Raw genomic sequence first — 20167 nt, forward strand, 5'->3', positions numbered from 1 at the left:
CCTTAATGAGTTGTTTTTGGCTTGGTTTTGGCCCCACATTTGACCAATGGCATTAGAAGTACAAATTAGTGAAATCACTGGGACCAGACCATTCTATAATAATAATAATAACAATAATTTGGTTTTACATATAAAACTAATATAAAATTAAAGTCAATCCTACTTACCTCCCATATTTCATTCTTCCTTTCCCATCTCCCAAGTATAAATACATGTAACTGATTTTGTTAACTTATAACACCAAAAACACCTCTTCAAATCCCAACAATTAAACCATCCTTTTTTCCTCTTTCATTGTTATTGATAACTAAAGATATAATGGAGTACTCATTTGGTTTTCTTGAGGAAGAAATGGAAACTTTGAGCAAAATGTTTTCTTGTGAAGAAGATTCTGATCAATTCTTGCTTCATTTCAATGTCACTAACATTTTCTCCAACAATGGCCAGATCCCATCAAATTTCTTGGTCGATCAATTAAATGATCACGAGGATTTGTTTTTTAGAACTGATGATACTAATAGTAGCAACATCAGTGAAATTGGCAGTGCCCTTTTACTTAACCAATCAGGCCATGAATTTTACAACGCTAATGGTGTCAACTTTCTTCAAGATGTAATTACCAGCAATAGTACTACCGTTACCGTAGATACTTTTCCGATGGATGATTACAAAAACGATAGCTTGATCGTGCCTGCTTTTACCGATCATATGATGGAAGAAATTCTCCAGCTGAAAGCACAAGTTTGCAATGATCAAGTGAGAAATGCAGATATTCGGGACATGCGGAACGGTGAACTTTTTGATGAAATGCAGCTCAAGAGAAAGTATGAAAGATCCCAAGTTCGGATAGATCAGGATAAGGGTTTTGCTGTTCATGATGATCAATCCTGCGTGGATAGATTTGAGGATAATTCACCCGAAAGTCCGAGGAAAAAAACTCGGGTTTCAAAAGATGTAAGTATATATATATATAAGAGTTTCGATCAATGTTGTTTTTTTCAACAATGTTCCTATGGTTCCATTCTATCTTAGTTAGGGTGGCAGGAGGCAATCGCTGCATATATTATTAAAATTATTATTATTATTATTATTATTGTTATTATTATTAATTATTATTATTTTATTGTTTCCTCCCCAACTTTACAATTTTTTGAGTCCGTTTCCTCATCAATATTTTTGAATCCATGAATTAATGACGATCAATTCTTAAAACAGGCAGAGAAAAAGAAGAGGATTACGCAGTCGAAAAAGAACAAGAAAGCTGTCCAAAACAATAATGATATTGTTGAAGAAGAGAACATTAATATTGGTGGTGTAAATATTGGACAGAGTTCAAGCAGTACTTGCAGCTCTGAGGATGATTCAAATGCTTCTCAGGTTCTGGATGAAGGATCGAATAATTCGGAAGCTAAAAACTCGAAAGGCAAAGCCAGAGCTAGCAGGGGTTCCGCAACTGATCCCCAAAGCCTTTATGCAAGGGTAAAATACTTGATTGTTTTTGACAAATGGGCTCTTATTATTGTTTTTTTTTTTAAAAAAAAAAATAGAAAATAAAAATTTTAACTAATTTTTGAATGATCCCTTTGTTCCGAATATTTCTACAGAGGAGACGAGAGAGAATCAATGAGAGATTGAGGATCTTGCAGAATCTTGTCCCTAATGGAACCAAGGTATATATATTAAATGTACTGGTAAAATATTTTTCAATTGTATAAATTACATAAAATTTTATATGATCAATGACTAAAATTTGCTACACGGAATAACGCACCAGGTTGACATTAGCACAATGCTGGAAGAGGCTGTTCACTACGTGAAGTTCTTACAGCTTCAAATTAAGGTAATTGTCTTAATTAATATTATATTAAATATTGGTTCCGGCTAAATTTGATTTTATTGACCATAATATCGAACTAATTTAAAACATGCATGGTTTGATTGATGTTTGCAGTTGCTAAGCTCGGATGAATTATGGATGTTTGCTCCAATTGCATACAATGGAATGGACATTGGCCTTTATCACAAGATTTCTCCAAATCTGTGGTCTTAATATATATTTTTTCGGAAACAAACATGATCAAATTCTGACATGTAACAAATTTGAGGATATTCTTGTTTCGGCATCGATGATTAATTTTAATTTAATGTTTTTTTCTTTGTAAAATAATAATAACAATTATAAGATTAATTCTTTATTGAAATTATATTCTACTAAGGCACTGTTTGGTTTGAGGTATGATATAAGTAATATATAAATAAGTAGTATAATGTAATAAAAAATAAATAAGAAATGATAGTTAAAATTGTATTGGTTTGATTGATAGATTATGATTTATTTGATTTGATTGATTAAATTTTATATAGAAATGTTAAATGACTATTTTGTTCTTTTAACAATAAATAAAATAAAAATTATATTATTTATAAAGGGTAATATAGTAATTTGAATTCAATGATTTGATTGATATGAGATAAATAATTAATGATTTGCTTGATGTAAAATAAATAGTTAAACGGTGTCTATACTACGTTGTTGCATCATTGCACGTGCGCGCACTCAAAGAAATTTCAGTGATTTAATAATTAAAAAGTATATTGTTTGAGCCTGTACTATCGAATGATTCGGATGCATGCATTTAATTAACTCTTTGGACATGAGACCATGTGAATTGAACTACGCAGATTTTTGCATATCGTTGAGCCTCAATGACAAAAATACAGAGACGTACGTCTATAAATTTATATACATATATGCATATATATATATATATATATATATATATATATATATTATATTATATATATTAAAGGTGTGATGATATTGCATTAATATTTTCTCTTTTAAGGTTTATTTTTGAGTTTTTACATTGCCATGTTCACTCCAAAGAAAATTTATGCATTTTGAAGTAAAACAAAAAAGAAAAAAAAGAAGAAGAAGTTAATATATATAGAGATCTAATGCTTAATTATTGGGAAATATAAATTGCGAATTTCATAATTATTAGAGTAACTAATTTTTGGCGTGTTAGTGAAAACCTTTTTAAATTTTAAAAATATCTCTTTTATCCTTCTCAAACAAAAAAAAATCTCTTGTAGCTTATTTTCACAAAAGAATATTATAAATACAATCAAATCTTCCCCCACTTCTTATTTAAACCACCGCGTCTCTTTTAAATTTCAAAAATGAAAAAAAAAATAAAAAATAAAAAAATAAGTCACTACCTCAAATCTCAACTTTTCGAATATGTCGTTAATTTTTATGCATGCACTGCGTGTGTTTGGACCATTGTTATGACACAAGAACGTTCTATACAAGTGATTAATAATGTAAACAAAAAATCCTGATTTTTATGTGTTGTGTGTTATATCATAAAATAGTAGTCTTTTGCACGTATTGCATGTTTATGCCATTGAAATATTTATTTAAATTATGTCGTTTTTATTACTTTTCAATGATGATTTTTTCATATTTTCTGCACGTCAATTATATAGACCACATATTTTAAATCTCAAATATATAAACTTTTAAGATATTTAAAATTATTTTTTGTACTCTTATCTATTTTTTAATAGGTAGGGTAGAATATCTGAAAATTTCTTTTGACGTGGAATATCTGAAAATTTTAAAACATATAATATTGGAAATGTTTTGGGCCCAAAGCATAAGCCCAATATTATTATTATTATTATTTAAGGTAGAATAGAATTATAAGCCCAATATTATAAGTCCATTTGTTAGCGTCCACGAGCCTTCAACGCAGGGGTCTCTTTAGATTTTGTAGATTTTGTTCCTCTTAGCACGGACAGACTTTGGGTAGGTTAAGCCCAATATTGTTATGATTTGGGCCTCGCACGTAAACGCGAAAGGCATATCGTATCGGCACACAGGACCGAAGGAGATCATCCCCACCCTGTCACCCATCGACTCCGCCATCGCTTCAGCTGCTCCGATTCGATTTCATCTTCCGAAACCCTAACACAGTATAGGAAGAAAAGAATGTCCGGTCGACACATATCCCAAACCAGGAATGACTACAAAAGTTCCCTTCAACCTCAGAAGAAATTTGTTCCGAAGACGGATTTCCAGAAGCTCAACACTCGTCAAACGACACTCTCTAGCTCTCTCCGTGATGATTGCTCCGCCTCCGCGGATAGCGGAAGCTGCAGGGATGCTGAAATCGCGTCGACGGGCAGAGTTAAGGTGGGTGAAAACGGGGAATGGGCGAGTAAAAGCTCTGCAACTGGCAGATTTGTAATTTATTTACCCCAAGATGAGGCGGTTGCTGCGGGACTTCGGGCTGACGAGGGTGGATTGGATCCTGTGGAGTCACAGCATGTTGTTGATATGCTGAATAGGGAGTTGTCTCGTTTGCTCAAACTGGGTCCAAAACAGTTTTGGAGAGAAGGTTGTTTTTGTGAATGGTGATTATCGTAATATGTATTTCGATGCTTTTAGTTGCATGGTGATTGCAGACTGGATTTTTATATTATAATTGTTTTTTTTATTTGTCCAAAGACTTGATATTTTCTAAACTTTTGCTATGGAACTTTGTGGGTGTTGATTACTGAAAGCGCTTCCGTGAGGGATTGTTCTTGTTGAGTGCAACTCATTCAAATGATATTCTTTAAAAGACAATACCAATTTTAGCGTACAATTTGAATTGTTAAAAACTAATGTTGTAACTGAGACTTAGGCATTTGAATCTTGCTTGTGATACTGTGAAATCTGTCATGATCATCATGTCTTCTCTAGGTGACTTAGAAAATTGATATTGGTTAATAATTATTCCTTTGTTTTTGTTGTTGGCTTTTTTCTTGACAGTCAAGCCACAGTTTAGTCTTTTGACAACTTTCCTGTTTTTTCAGTGTCTACAGATGAATCATTATATGCTTTCCTTGAAAGCTTTCTGAAATTTAGAAGTCGGTGGTATGATTTCCCTCACCATGGAGTCCAAGGAATAGTTGCAGGAGTGATTGTAAATGAGTTTGAGCTATGTCGAAGGGTCTTCATGGTCTTGTATCGATTGTATGTTACAATGGAACCCGTTCTTATCATCTGTACATCTATATTGCACTGATATGCTTGTTTGGTTCTGAATCTAATGATCATTTTCTTTCGCTGCAGATCTTCTAATCGGGATCCTGGAGCTAAGGCTGCTGATACCCTGAGTCCAAAAGATCATGCTGGTGTGTTGATTTTTCATTCTCCTGTTTAGATATAGTCCAATTTGTTTTAGCTGTGAATAGTATAATTCAGTTTTAGACGCCACCCACATGATAATAAAATCTGGAACGTGAGATGTCGATTCCTTGGAGGAATGACATAAACAACTTCATAAGGTTGCTGATGGAAACCACGCAAAGTCATGTCTTGAAATAAAAATGTATTGTGCCATATGCCTCACAACATGTAGCAGCAGGGGAAATTCAAGTGAGATGGCGCTGGTTGATTTGGTATCTTAGCAGCTCAAATTATCAAGTTCAAAAAGTATTGGAATGGAGAAGATTCGTAAGCAGCATGTTAGTGACTGCATGCCAATATCTTACTTCTATTATTGCCCGATGATCAAGTTTCTAACATTCACTATTTCTTGAGATAGTTGTTGTTGATCTGGTCTTGCACGACAGTAACATATTGTTTTACTATCTATGTAAGTGCTGTTGACTGTCATGCCGAAGGATAAATTTTTTATGATTAGCAAAACATCAGTGTTGTTTTTTCTACGGAGACAATCTTTGAGTAATTTGGCTACGAGTGCACTTGGTTGACTAATTGTATGTATAGTTCTCTTGCAGAGCAAGAAGCTGCTAGATTTGCCAAAGTTATTAGATATATGTGCAATATATGGTCAAGAAAATGAAGATTTGACCAGAAGATTGGTATGTAGTAAAAACTAAATCACCCTTAGTTTCTTATGAATATTTTGGCTTGATCACTAGGCCATTCCCACGCAGTATCATGATTGTCTTGAAAATCATGACACTAAATGTTCCTTTGAATTGCCATTGCTGGTCTGATTTTAAAGTTCGGTATATCATATTTGTAATTTTAAAATTGAAGTCTATCTGTTTGAAAATCTGAGACCGAGACATTAATGAGTGATTTTGCACTCGTTGACATTTTCATTTGCTACTTTAATATGTGAATTGAATTGCATTTTTTACAATTTGAAATCATGGTATGCTAAAAGTTGTGTCTGGTAGTTATGTACTGGAGAGTGAAGGCTGAAATCAAAATATGCGCTTGAAAATAACACCACTATAAGGATTTCAAAAATGCCATGCTTAGCATATGTGAAAGCCTTTTTAGCTAAGTTGGGCCTAAAATATCTAGAATTCCTTTTCAGAATTATATAGAAATGGAAGGAAATTAGTGGATATACTTCAAATATGCACGCACTCAGGACTGACTTGTATTCATTTCTATTTTCCAGGTGATGAATGTGATGAAGGCTCAGCCCCATCTACAGGATGACTTTCCAGTACTAATGTCCAATTTCCTCTGCATTGTCCAGACCATGTATCAACGATGTGACTCAACATTGAAGGTACTTTCTTATTTTTTGCAATTTGTCTCTGAACAAGGTACCATTTTGTAAAAAGCTGAGTTTTTTTCATTGTTGTAAAAAATACAAGTTGCAACCTTTACTCTTGTTAAAATCAATTTTTTTCTTCTTCTTCTCCAGTCATCTTTTGTTTGGATGAATGGTGAGTTCCCCTCGTGGTTGGTTAGACATGTAATTAATGACTATAGTTAATAAAATTGCAAGTTTTGCCTAAAAAAATCAAATTCTTTTGGGGTGACTGTTATGAAAATCTTTTGACAACTTTAATTTTAGAATTGGAGGTCCGCCAGCAACTCTTGATTGTTATCAATGTTATGCAATCTTGGTTTAAGTATAATACCATGAAAGCATTCATATCGTATCTGAAATGTTTACTGCTAATGTTTTATTTGGCCCTTTATGTACAGGATCTACTTGGTTCTGGTGGTTCCAAAGACAAAGGATCCTGTCGCCTTCGTTTTGATGTTCTAGAGGTAACCTGCAATTTTTTGACGGTCTGTACTCTAGTATCCTCCCTCCTACTTAAGGATGTCAATTTCTTTGTCCCTTCAAAAAAATGTGATGTCAACATTGACGATAGAGTTAGCTAATGTTGGGAAAGTAGTTTTAGTGCTGTTTTCTCTGGCTCTTGTATCTTAAGTTTTTATTTTTTTATTTTTTTTAATTTTGACTTGTTTACAGTTTATGGACTTCATAAATGACGCAGTTGTATCATTGGATTCATTTGTCAATGCATATAAACAAGCAGCCGTTTTCTTCGCTTCCCCAGTTGAAAGGAGGTATGATTTTGCCATCTGAAATATTTTTGCTTTCAAGTTGTTGGGGTGAAAATAATCAAAGGTCTATTTTCTGTGCAGTGATGGCAATGAAGAATTGCTCATGACCCTTGCAAGGCTTCATGACTCGCTTCTGCCATCTCTCCAGAAAAGCTTTCATGTTATTTTTGGAAGTGCGGAAAATAGAAACCCTGAGATATCCGGAGACGTGCTTCCAAACTTTTTTATTAGTCTGAAGATGTTATATACTAGGATAGTAACATTTGGTTGGAAATTGCTTTATTTCTGTTATCTTAGTGATGATGCATTTGAAAGTAGTTGTTCTCATCCAGTTTTATTGAAGATGTTTCCAGCCAATGTGGAGGACCCTGTGGTTAGGTCAGACATTCTAATACAGTCATTAAAAGATCTTAGTGGATTCCACTCGTATGTTACTGAGGAACTAAGCAGAGAAACATTTATACAGAACATTGAGAAGGATCACAAAATAATGAGTAGGATTCAGTTGCTGCAACAAACTGGTAAGAATTTCAATATGGTTTTCAGAGCTTAATCATGGATAAATACCTTTCTAGTGAATATCTAAATTAACTAGTGGCTATCCTTGAGATGCGTGACATGCCAACTGTTGTTTAGGTTGGATATCCATGGATCATGAGCAGTTCCAGTTTCTTGCTGGGATCATGAAGCATCCTCTGGAAACTGCTACCAAATTGAAAAGCTCTACTCCGGCTCTAGCGACCAGTAAAGCAATGCGGACAGATGAAAATGCAGCAATCATCGAGTCCAAAATCAGTCAAATAAAAGAACTCTTTCCTGATTATGGAAGGGGTTTCTTGGTAGCTTGTCTAGAAGTGTACAACCAGGATGCAGAAGAGGTGATTCAGAGGATCCTTGAAGGAACTCTTCATGAAGAAGTACAGTCTCTTGACACTAAACTAGAAAGGATTCCATCTCCTAAGGCTGCACCATCTATGAGCAGGTATGACAAGGGGAAGGGGAAACTAGTGGAATCTGTTGATTCCCCTTCAGAAGTTGCGGCATCCACTGTGTTGAAAACTGCTGGAGTGTCGTCCAGTTCATCATCTTCTTCGGTTGGGAGATTCATTCGCAAGAATGCCGATGATGTGTCTAATTTTGAGACCCTTAACGCCAAAGATAAAGAACTGGCAAAAACTGCTGTTCTTATGTCACAGCTCGAGTATGAAGACGAGTATGACGATTCTTTTGATGATCTAGGATTGAGCATCTGTGATTCAGTGCTAGAAGAATCCGAGGAACTGGAGGGCAAAATGGCCTCACAGAGAGTGTCAACCCAAGCTGATGGTGGCGACTCAACCTCAAATTCTGGCAATTCAAAATGGGGATCGCGTAAAAAGCCTCTATTTTATGTCAAAGATGGTAAAAACTACAGCTACAAAGTCGATGGTTCTGTTGCCGTGGCCAATTACAACGAAGCCAAACTGCTTAATCAAGCACAAAAGGAACTTATCCATGGTCTTGGACGAGGGGGAAATATACCTTTGGGCAGTGTTAAGAAGCTAGAAGAATTGAATGAGCAGCAGATTAATGAACATGCTACTGATGAGGTCGAGGAACAAGTAAGAGGGGGTCGAGGAACTGTCAGGGGACGGGGGAAGATGAGTTTTTCGTCGGGTGCAGTTAAGAAGGTTTCAGAGTCGAATGAGGAGCAAAATGCAGGGAAAGATACTGATGAAGTTGGTGGAAGGCGTGGTAGGGGTGGAGGGCGCAGAGGCGGAGGAAGAAATCATAATAGACAGGATAGAGCGATGAAGAAGCATTTTTCTGGCATGCCTGGTCATTATAATACATGAAGTTGATTTTCCTTTATTTTTTTTGTGCAAGGGCCATACCCAGAATCCATATTTTAGGTAACAGAGGTTCTGGTGTCTGCTGGCCTGGTCTGTTATACAAACTTCAGCTTATGTAAAGTCCACCGGATAATAGTTTCATTATATTTCTTTAAAAAAATACTAGTTTAATTATAATAAAGTCTTGGTTTATGCCATGCTCATTTGGTCACTCTTAGCTTCAAGCAATGGTAAAGTTGAAGTTTGAAATATTATTTATCATTGTTTTAAAATAATTTTTTTTAACTTGGGCATAATTTTACGTTAATTGAAAAATCATAGAAAAGGGATTACAAAATGAATCTCTACTCTGAAAGTTTAAAATAGCACGAAAATTTTAAGTTTTCTTCCTTCATAAATCATATTTTTGTTTTCCCTATTTCTTTTGTTAAACGATTGCTTAAAAATCACAAAATCAATATTTGAAATTCCAACTACCGAAATTCAATAAATTACAAATCTATGGCTTCTTAAAATTTTGGTTCGATTCACTTTTTTTTTTTTCAAAAAAAAGGTAAGTAGTGATTTAGAAACTATTTCTACCTGAATCAAGTCATCAACCATGAAAGTTGAAACGGTGAAATCTCACAAGCTCTCTTTCTTTTCCCTTTAACTAATATCTCTGTAAATATACTAGTTAACTTCTGAATTTCTCGTTGAATACAAATCCACCTCTGGATTTGTAAATTCTAAAAAAAAAAAAAGTTTAAAAGTCATTAAATGTCAAGAATGAACATTAATAATTTTTTTCCTTTATTTATATCTAAATACAAACTCAAGAACCACATTTGTTGTCATCCCATTACTTCTTGGAATGTAAATCTACCTACATGTTTGAATAGGATTCATCGTTAAATTATCAAAATTTCTAAATTCGATTTGGATCCATGCAAGAGAGAAATTTAAAAAATATTAGTTCTACAATAAACCAATGAAAGTTGGTAATGGCAGAAACAGTGGAAGTAAAAGTACAATAAAGTAAAAAAAAAATATGTAGCCACTAATACAAACTCAAAGTCAATTTGCAACTGCTAGAAGTATCAAACATCAAGGACAGCAAGCAGCACGATGATGAACAGAGGCAGACGGTCTCCATACCCAACAGATTTTGGTTGGGTATATCATCTGGCTTATATAAAGTTCTAAGGTAGCAGCAAATCCCAGCAAGTCAAAAGACAATGGACAGCCTCTCTTATTTGTCTGGAAATATATTTATTAAAAATGCAATGAAATTTTTCAACACTTTCTTCAATATAAAGATATTTGAGGGTGATTTATTCATCAGCAAAGACAGCTGCATAGTGGCCGGAGTTCTTATCCTGCAGATAATTGTAATAGCAAATCAAATCTATGAACAAAAACAAAAAGGTAATATGAAAGCAGGTAAACAAACAAGATTACCAGGTGTAATTTATTACATTATGCACGTTGCCAAATTATTTTTTATTAACTACCCCGGGAAGAGACCAGATGAAAGAGAAATAATGCCGAGAGCAAAAATGCGACTTGAAGAAAATGAAGTACCTGAGATAACATCCGCTGTTTGTTTAGTAATTGTGTTCTTGCCTTGTTAAGGGCAGAGTTAGGAGACTTGTACATCCTCTGTCAAGTAAGGAACAGTAAAGAGAGGCACATTTAACACGACAAATAAGTAATGGCAAGGATTGACAGATGAACAAAATGCCATATTCTACCAAAACAGCCAAACTCCACAATGAAATAGATTTTAAATTAACTAAAATAACAAAGAAAAGAATAATCACATTTTAATCAAATTTTAGCGAATAAGAACATTTCTGCGTCCAGGGGTTCCAGAGTTTGGTGTCAAAAACTTTCTTTAACAAAATTCGGATAGATAGATTATTCGAAAACCGTGAAGATTGGGGATAAGCCTGCATCCTAACAACTACAATCTATTACAAACATTATCATCCAATCTAAAGATGAGACTAGAGAGATAATTAACCAAAACACAAGGATACAACTTTGAAAATGTAAATATTAGACAAACCTTTTCACCATATGACAATCGATTCTCGACTCCTGAAAGAAGCTTCTTCTTAGGCGTGAAACCAAGGGCATCTTGTAGAAATTGATTTTCCTATAAAAACAGGACAAAGAAACAAAGGGATAATATCTGTTAAGGTGGAGTGCATTTGCATAGAAGTCATTCTTAAAAAATCAAGATAGAATTGTACCTGCATATGCTTCACAAAACCTCCTCCAAGAAAATGCTTCAAGAAGTTTAGCTATCAGTTGGAAAAATTAGAAAAGGTCAATCCCAAGAAGACATCACATTGGTAAAGTTTCTAAGGAGATAATAAAGACCTGTATCGATTCAGCCCATGTGCACATATTTAAGGAATCTCCACCGATCTTCATGGACGTTTCAGGGGTATAACCATCCTGATACATTATTAATATTTTGAGTTGATATTCAAATTATTGTGTACAACAATAGCTCCAATATGAAGCAGATTAACTTAAATAACAAACCTCAAGAAAATCCAGAATATCTCGAAACGTGTTTCTCTGACTATTGAGATCTTTCTTGGCAGAACCTTTACCACCTGCCTCAGAAGAGAGGCTCCTCACTTGGTTAAGAATTTTATTTCTTAACCCATGTATTGGCATTAATTTTCGAGAATCATTCACATTATCCACAGAGGTGTCGCCAGAGACTTTAGTGTCACCACAGAATTTCTCCAGGCTCCCTATCTCAAAAATTAAAGCAAGTGCTTCACCAACAGCAATTCGTAGAGATCTGTCATCCTTGTCAAGCAGACTTGAGAGATAGGATATTGACCTGCATTATTTTCAAGATAACACTCACACACCTGGATAGGCATTGGAACTTAATTACAAGCAGATAAAATGATGAGAAAGTCGAGCCAAACATAAAATTGTCACTGACTCTTGCCAAATTTTCGGGTTCAGAGTTCGTCCATTCATGGTGGTAAGAAGAAATGACCAGGCAGAGACAACCATCATTATCATTGCCAGAGAAGGTTTGGCAGCAGCAACCTAAATTTTCCAAATGCAACAAACAGAAACATTATAGATTGTATGACTGATACAACTGAACTGCATCCAGTAACTACTGAACTTTATGAATGTATGCAAGTGTACAGTCAACACAATGCGGCATTATCAAAGATATCTAACCCAAATTAATTAAAGAAATACATACATTGGTACCCAATTTTGGATGAGCCATTTGCCACATTATTTGCATAGATTTCTCTGTTTCCTCTGGTTCTTCACCGCCAACAAATGTAATAACAGCCAAACATTCAAGCAACTGTCAATATGCCAGCATGATATTAGTTCAGGTATCGGTACATGGTAAGACAGCAATGTGGGAGGAAATATTTTGCATACCGAGGATATTTTAGATATTTCAGGTCGAGTTTTAAGAGCCTCTAATATAGGAGAAATTGATTCTTCCAATATTTCTTGTGCTTTTGCCCCCGGACCTGTGGTCAGGGCTAAAAGTCCTAGAAGTAGATGCACAATGAATAAAAGTTAGCCTACTACTAAGCTCCCACATTAAGGACGATTGCAACAAGGATATGGGAAACACCTATCATATGAGATGCCAAAGCAATCTCCTTGGCCAAACCCTTCTTGATTGAGTTCAAGCATTGGTGCAGTAATGTGGCAAACCTAAAAAGAGAAATAGAATAACATTATTGAATATATATGACAATCATCATAAGAAAGAATGAACGTCAAAATTTCAGAGATAGACCAAAATTCAATCCCTCCACACTTATGAAATATGAACCCTTTAACCAGCTGCTGAAAACTTTCAAGATAGGGAAGAGGCTTACCCAGCAAATTAAAATAGGAAGTACTGAGATTTGAGAAATAAATGAAAAGTTAAAAAAAGGTTCAAATAATATGATCTGATCATCGACTTGGTGCCATGTCTCATATGAATGAACACTCCCCTTTGCTGAACTATGAACTCGACTGATTTGTTATATAGATTCCTTGCCAATTTAGATACTATGAAACTTTCAAATCTTTGGATTCAACATATTACTTATTGGAGTATCAATTTAAATTTTACAAAAGTTCAACATACCACTCATTATTTCCCTTTAGAAATAATGTTGAATGCATTCATTGACCAACCAACAACACCAATCGATGATTCATAATAAACCACTCATTTTTTTACTATAAAGGTAAAAAAAACAAATTAAAGAGACTAGATGGTTAATGAGCTAAACATTAAAACATCAGAACAACGAATGAGCATACTTCTTTTCAACAAACTCATGTTCCAAGCTGTTGGTGAAGGCTTCAATTATTGATGCCAACGCCTTCTCTCTTGTCGACCCTCTGTTAACAAAAATAAAAAACAGGTTTGTTAGTATTCTTTATCTCCTTCAATCGGTCTAGTGATGCGTTTCAATGAACCCATTTACCAAACATTAATTCTATGAGAATGGCTGAAAAAGATAGCAATTTTCATGTATTCACACCCATTTTATTTCTAATACCACAATAATCAAATAGAAAAAAAATACTGAACTACCTCTTCTCATACAAAGCATCCAAGCATTGATCAAGGAAAGTCTCTGTATCCACCTGTACGTCCTCAACCCTAGACATCAACATGTTATCTGTTTGCACAGTTGATGACGAACTTACACTGTCTGTATCATCACTATCCAGCATCGCAACATTCTTTTTCTGAGAACTTTCTAAACAAATCCACAAATAAATCACATAAAAATAAAATTTCAATTTCCATACGCTGGCAAAAATAAAATTTCAATTTCCTTACGCTGGCATAGAAACCAAATGCACAAAACACAAAGATTAGACTTCGCATAATTATATACGCTTCTAAGCGCTAGTATTTGACGCATATATTAAAAATCAAGAATTAAAAAAGCGTAACTCATAAATGATAAATGAACACAAATTCTCAGTCAATGGATGGCAAATTACACCAGAAGCAGATTACTAACAACAACAAACGAATCCAAAACGATAATCCAAGAAATTAAAAAAAAACAGCGAAAAAGACCTAATTTTCTATTTCTTGAAAAAAAGGACCCGATTACAACACGGGAACTGCGAAAACAGTTGAAAAAAAAACTTACTTCTACCCATGATGCAGTGGAAACTCCTTGATCAGTGAGATAACTCGAATCGACGTTAGAAGGAAGAAATACAATATTGATAAAAAATAAAACGATGAAATTGAGCGATAGAAAAAAGAAAATCGGCGGGTTTAAATTGGAAAGAGCACGAACACACTGTGCGAAACAACCACTGATTATTGAAACCGGAAACCAATTTATCCATGAAATATTTTTCGGGGGATTTGGTAGGGCGTTGGATTCTTGTCTTGGGAGAATTTTTGCGGTTGTGTGGAGGAAATGCTTGGAGAAGGCAAAGAAAACAGATTATATATAAACGACTTTTACTAATTGGGGACTGTTTGGCGGATACTTAAAATAACACAATTTAGTCTTCTCAAAAAAGGAAATTTCGTCTCATAAAAACAAAAGAAGGAAATTTTCTTCTTAAATTTCAAATCTTTCGGAATGTACAGAAATACTAAAATAAACCACACAAGTATATATATATATAGATATAATATATATATATTTTAAAGGGACGTGATATTTTCAAATCCTATTTTATCAGAGGCCAAACGCGGATTTATAGAAGATGGGTGGTTCCGAATATTCCTGCAGAGTGTGGAGGCGAACAGAAATATGCTGGAGAGGTGTGACGTGGTTGAATCATAGCCGTTGATTTCGATATCTTGTGGGAGCCTCTATCCTATCGAAGACTTGAAAACATTACGTAGGAAAAGTCGCGTTTTGTTTCGGACACGTGCTCGTTTACACTCCAACGCGATTTTAGGCCACGGGTTACCACCTGATTTATTCTAATTTTTTTATAAAAAAAAAAACAAAAATATATGAAATAATATTTGATAAATTAATTTTAGTGAAAAAATTAGCCATATCCACCGTAGCAAAGCCATCATCACATGTTAAAAAGGCCAAAAACAAAAATAAATAAATTTTGCAATTTTCCGATTAAGTAGAATAAAATACAAATAATTTGCTGAGAATATTGATGACGAGGTTCTATGGTACAGAAAATCACGTTTTTCCCCCTTTTTTTTTTTTTTAGATGGGAGAATAATTTAACACGTTTGTACTATTAAAAAATGTAATATAATTATGACAACCTGATTTCCAAAAGGTCAAAAGGGCCGTCCATAAAGCAGTGCTCTTAGTCAAATGTGACAATCTTCATGACTTGGCAAATGAGATTAATTCCAACCATCTTTTACATTTGTTTATTCTTCAACTAACTTGTTGCGTACCATGGTTCCTCTTGTATTCCAAAGAAAAGTTAAATTATGTGAATATATAGATTACATCTCCATTTTGTTTTACAATTACTTAAACTTTTGAGTAAAGCACACTAAATCTAACTTCATATATCTTTGTTGAAATTTCATACAAACTTTTTGTTAGTAAATACATATATACACACATATATATATACTGTATATTTGTATTATAACGAAATATCGTTAGTTTTATAACTCTAACTGAAAAAAACTTCTACTAATAATATTTGCAACCAAACCAATTAATACTGTCATACGTGCATAAATTTCAAATAGTAAATCATAAGGTGTAGGGGATCAAAATTTTTTATTGTCTTATAAATAAATAAATATATATATATATAATATTTTCATACAAGAGTCGCCGGCTCGTAAAGGTGCATGACATCAGCCAATGACTAATAAAGCCAGCCATGCAGGAAGCAAGAGTGCGTAATGCATGGGTATAGTTAAAACAGTTGGGAGGCAAAACTCGTGCAAACCAACAAAATCTTTCCTTGGAAAGAAGCTTCACAAGAACTCAGCACATTTGACTGATGAATGGATACAAAAAGAGACAAAACATCACCATTAAAGCATATTGGCACTGCATGCAACTGAAAGAAACACACAAAAACAACATGCATCTTCTGGGTCGAGAACCGCGGTTTTTTAAGAAATAGACAGTGGTATATATCATGTGGAAGCTAGCATAAAAGACTTAACAACACAACAATAAAGTTCAAACTTCAAACCTCTGTTGTTTAGTAAGTGGTCATACAACACAACAATATTAAAGTTCAAACTTCTTACACATCACAATGTAACATTTACACAGTACTGTAAATAAACAAGGAGTTAATTGTTACTAGAAAATCGCTAGCTAGCCCACCAAATAAAATCATGATCCATTACTCATGATAATCATGCCTCGATTCATGGCCAAGCTTGAATTATGTCTCCCATAGATGCGTTAAGCATGTAGGAATGAAAATAAATCTCTGGATAGAGATACATATCATGAACCTGATTCTGTATCGGAATTCCCATAATACCACCAATTTGTTCCATGTTAGGTTCCCTAGCCAATGTGCCATATCCTACATCCTCCACAAGATTCTCACCACCAGTCGTTGTATGAACAGATCTTGGAACTTCGAGTACTGAAGTCTCCTCATTTTTAGCGACGTTTAAAGTCATCAATTTGCCTTCCTCAACCATTGAATATCTGGATTCGTTGTTTCCGAACAAACTTTTCATGAAGTTCATTTCATCATCGCAGGTCTCCAACGTGAAGTAAGATGTCGAATCACCATCCTCGTTTGAAGTACTTGATGTCCCAACCGGAGGACATGTTTCGTGTGGATTGTTGCCGTTAGGACTTGTAGCAACAATATTAATATTACTGGATCCATTGTTGTTGAAGTACTTTTTCTTGATGTATTCTTCAAGTAAAATTGAGGGCATTTTCCCATTGAGTCCTTGATCTATTGATCTCTTGAGTTTTCTCTTTGAATTTTGCTTCCTTTTGGTGGCATTCCAATGATTCTTAATTGAATTTTCAGTCCTTCCAGGAATACATTTTGCTATTTCTGCCCATTTGTTTCCAACCCTTTCATGTGCCTCAATAAATAGTTTCTCTTCTTCATCACTCCAAATATCTTTCTGTAAAAATTCACCAAAAATTTGATTAAAATGAATTTGTAAAAGGAAAAAAACAAAACAAGAAATGAAGGGAATATCTTTTTTCTTCCCAAAAAAAGAAAAGAAAAGGGAACGTAGTCCAAGAAAATCTCTACAAGGGACATATTAAAGTTAGTGCCCCTTTTTAACAAACTTTGTTTCCTTGTCGGTCAAAAACTTTTACAGTCCCATGAACTTCAAGAATGAAGCTGAACATGGAATTGTTTCTGGAAATTAAATGCATGCTTGAAACCCCACATTCATTGAAAAGATTGACTGAAAATATGTTTGCTTTCGTGTTTTCGTGAGTGTGTAAAAGTAAAACATGTAAACAAAAAAACCCTAAATTAAAAGTTGTCTGATATACCATCAGTTTACTGCAGTATAACTTTAAGATTTCAAGAACAAGAACGGTGAATTCTATACATAAGATTCTATATATATGGTTTAGAGCCATGATCTGATTCAAGGATGCCCAGTAGCATAATATCAGATCTGTGTAATCAGCTGTCAAAAATCTAAAAAAACGCAAAATCCCACTTGAGTTACCTGCCTAAAATACGAAAAATCTGTTAGACTGCTGCCAAGAATTCTGATAATCAGATTTGAAGTTTATGACATATACAAAGGAGAAACGAGACTAAAAAATGAATGGGAAAAAACAAAATAGGACCAAATGATTTTGTAACAAAAAGAAGAACAAGAATTTTTGATGGAGATAAAAAGAAGGGAAAAAAAAAAAAAAAACCTTGATATTGGGACGCAAATGATTGTGCCATCGTTCCCTGCACTGTTTCCCTATTCTTCCCTCCATTTTGTCAGCTATCAAAGCCCATTTTCTCAATCCATATTGCTTCACCAACTTAATCAGTTTCCTGCATGGATCCAATCAAAAATTCTCTCCTTTGAAAATATATAACTTTTAGCTTATGAATATCACCTAATATTATTTATGCAAAACCCATATATATACATGTTTCCTTACACAAGACAAGACAAGATAAAATCATGAAATTCTACCTGTCTTCTTCTTCGGACCATTGACCCTTGATCCACTTTGGTGTACCAGAAGAGCCACTTTTATCTGCACTTTTCACATGATCTGGACTCTCTTCAGCGAATTCTTCGATGTTATAATTTGAGTGATCATCAAGATCTTTATCTTGGTTCCAATGATCAAAGAATTCATTCACAAATCCAGTACTGTTGTCTAGTCCAAAACTCGGCTCGAAAACCCCGTCTGCTGAGTGAATGGTTGCACCAAAACCAGAAGAAAAGTTGGGATAATTGTCTATGCAAGTGGTGAACAAGGTTTCTGGATTAGAAAAACCATTTTGATCCCACAAAAACTTATCAATGGCAGTAAATGGAGGGCTAGGTTGAATCAAAGAAAATGAACTGTTTCCCAAATTTCCATTGGAAAAACCCCGTCTCCCACCACCTTCCATGAATGAGAAAATTAATCAAGAACTAATTTTATGCAAACAAAATAGCTTTTTGCTCCAAGGAAAGTTTCATGTTTTCTTTGAACAAACAGAAATTTGGCTCGCAGCACTGCAAATGTGGGGGAATTGAGCTTTGAATAAGCCTTGTACCGAGCTGCATGCAATGACAGCCTTGGATTTGAGAACGATCCAAGGGTTGAGAATTTGAGCAGACAAAGAAAGAGATGGAGAGACTAGTGGGTCGTCATTAAATTACTATTATTTAATTGCAGAGTAATACCGGTATTAATTATGAGCTTTTTGTTTTTTTTTTCTTTTAAAAGAAAGTACACGTATTTTCCTATTCCAACCATTTTTATACGCTTTCCTTCTTACAAAGTGTATATATACACATAATCCTTTTCCAGATAATAGCCAAAATGGTCGTCCAAATTTGGGTATTTGTGTTTTGGTCTAGCAAATATTTAAAAATTTGGATTTTGATCTTACTAGTTAAGTGATGATTTTGGGTTTTTGGTATATTTTATGGAGTGCTGATATGGTGTTGGACATTTTAACATTTTTGTATATAATGTATATATCAACAGTTTTTGGTGTCAAGTCACTTGTCGACACTACGAAAAAAAAAAAGATCAAAAGTCAAAACAAAACCTAACTTATAAAACCAAAAACTCATATTTGAAATACTAATTACAAAATCAAAACATAAAACAAGCAAATATAAATTATAGTTTTGGTTATTTTCCATCCTTTTGTGATACTAGTCTAGCTAGGACATGGAAATGTCATTAAAATCTTTAAAGAATATAGGTATTTTATTTTTATTTTTTTTTAGGAGAAAATATAGGAATTCATGTGTGATAACTAAAGGAAAAAAAAAAAAAAGCATTACAATTAAAAATATCAAGAAATTTTTTTGAAGGTGAATAAAAAAAAGATCAAGAAATTTGGGTTGACAAATTCCCGTGCGTCACAATCAAATTCTCTTTTATACATAAAGATATACATTAAGAATCGGCTCCATGCCTCCATCAGCATATGCATAACATATTAACACATGCACATTATTGTTAAATGTAAGGTTATGAAAATAATTCCACGACCTTGAATGTTTACAACTTATCTTAATTATTTTTTGGAAAAATTATTTTTTTCGTCCTGTATGTTTATCACTTTGCGATTTCAGTACTTTATATTTTCAGATTTCAGTTTTAGTCCGTTATCTTTATTTTTTTGGCGATTTTAATATTTTTTTGACGTGGCGCTGACGTGGCACCAATTCAGTGCTGATGTGGAGCTGACATGTACAGTATCACGTAAACATTTTCGAATAAAAAAGACCAAAATTGCCAAAAATCGAAACATGCAGGATTTAAAATGAAATATGTAAACATAGAGAACCAAAATCGCAAAATGACAAATATACATGACCAAATTTTCCATTTTCTCTTAT

General features: G+C 34.0%; 3 protein-coding genes across 3 annotated transcripts; 2 read left to right on the forward strand and 1 right to left on the reverse strand.

Moving 5' to 3' along the window:
- The first annotated feature begins 318 nt into the window (after nt 1–318).
- On the forward strand, nt 319–2050 carry LOC140861952 (uncharacterized). The gene is made up of 5 exons (XM_073264953.1): nt 319–954; nt 1216–1479; nt 1605–1670; nt 1775–1840; nt 1952–2050. Exons 1-5 carry the CDS (start codon nt 319–321, stop codon nt 2048–2050), a joined length of 1131 nt encoding a protein of 376 aa, XP_073121054.1.
- A 1816-nt stretch (nt 2051–3866) lies between these two features.
- On the forward strand, nt 3867–9374 carry LOC140860359 (uncharacterized). The gene is made up of 9 exons (XM_073263345.1): nt 3867–4406; nt 4867–5026; nt 5126–5187; nt 5786–5880; nt 6435–6548; nt 6974–7039; nt 7248–7345; nt 7424–7863; nt 7979–9374. Exons 1-9 carry the CDS (start codon nt 3998–4000, stop codon nt 9175–9177), a joined length of 2643 nt encoding a protein of 880 aa, XP_073119446.1. The 5' UTR covers nt 3867–3997; the 3' UTR covers nt 9178–9374.
- Nucleotides 9375–10091: 717 nt separating this feature from the next.
- On the reverse strand, nt 10092–14839 carry LOC140864069 (uncharacterized). Its single transcript, XM_073267977.1, has 13 exons — nt 14334–14839; nt 13760–13928; nt 13483–13563; nt 12797–12879; nt 12595–12710; nt 12404–12514; nt 12128–12237; nt 11710–12019; nt 11542–11619; nt 11412–11462; nt 11225–11314; nt 10738–10815; nt 10092–10532 (listed from the first exon to the last, which is right to left on the reverse strand). The coding sequence occupies exons 1-13, from the start codon at nt 14341–14343 to the stop codon at nt 10488–10490; spliced, it is 1332 nt and encodes a 443-aa protein (XP_073124078.1). The 5' UTR covers nt 14344–14839; the 3' UTR covers nt 10092–10487.
- Nucleotides 14840–20167: the final 5328 nt, after the last annotated feature.

Source organism: Henckelia pumila, chromosome 4 (genome assembly GCF_033568475.1).
Source record: "Henckelia pumila isolate YLH828 chromosome 4, ASM3356847v2, whole genome shotgun sequence".
Lineage (NCBI taxonomy): Eukaryota > Viridiplantae > Streptophyta > Magnoliopsida > Lamiales > Gesneriaceae > Henckelia > Henckelia pumila.

Bases quoted from the DNA above. Each gene is read 5' to 3' on its own strand.
- LOC140861952 (XM_073264953.1), top strand. From the start codon at position 319: ATGGAGTACTCATTTGGTTTTCTTGAGGAAGAAATGGAAACTTTGAGC. The intron at 955-1,215 runs GTAAGTATATAT...TTCTTAAAACAG, and splicing joins AAACTCGGGTTTCAAAAGAT to GCAGAGAAAAAGAAGAGGAT. The intron at 1,841-1,951 runs GTAATTGTCTTA...TGATGTTTGCAG, and splicing joins TCTTACAGCTTCAAATTAAG to TTGCTAAGCTCGGATGAATT.
- LOC140860359 (XM_073263345.1), top strand. From the start codon at position 3,998: ATGTCCGGTCGACACATATCCCAAACCAGGAATGACTACAAAAGTTCC. The intron at 4,407-4,866 runs GTTGTTTTTGTG...CTGTTTTTTCAG, and splicing joins AAAACAGTTTTGGAGAGAAG to TGTCTACAGATGAATCATTA. The intron at 7,346-7,423 runs GTATGATTTTGC...TTTTCTGTGCAG, and splicing joins GCTTCCCCAGTTGAAAGGAG to TGATGGCAATGAAGAATTGC.
- LOC140864069 (XM_073267977.1), bottom strand. The intron at 12,515-12,594 runs GTATGCAAAATA...GCATATTGACAG, and splicing joins AAATATCTAAAATATCCTCG to TTGCTTGAATGTTTGGCTGT. The intron at 11,463-11,541 runs GTCTTTATTATC...TCCAACTGATAG, and splicing joins CATGGGCTGAATCGATACAG to CTAAACTTCTTGAAGCATTT.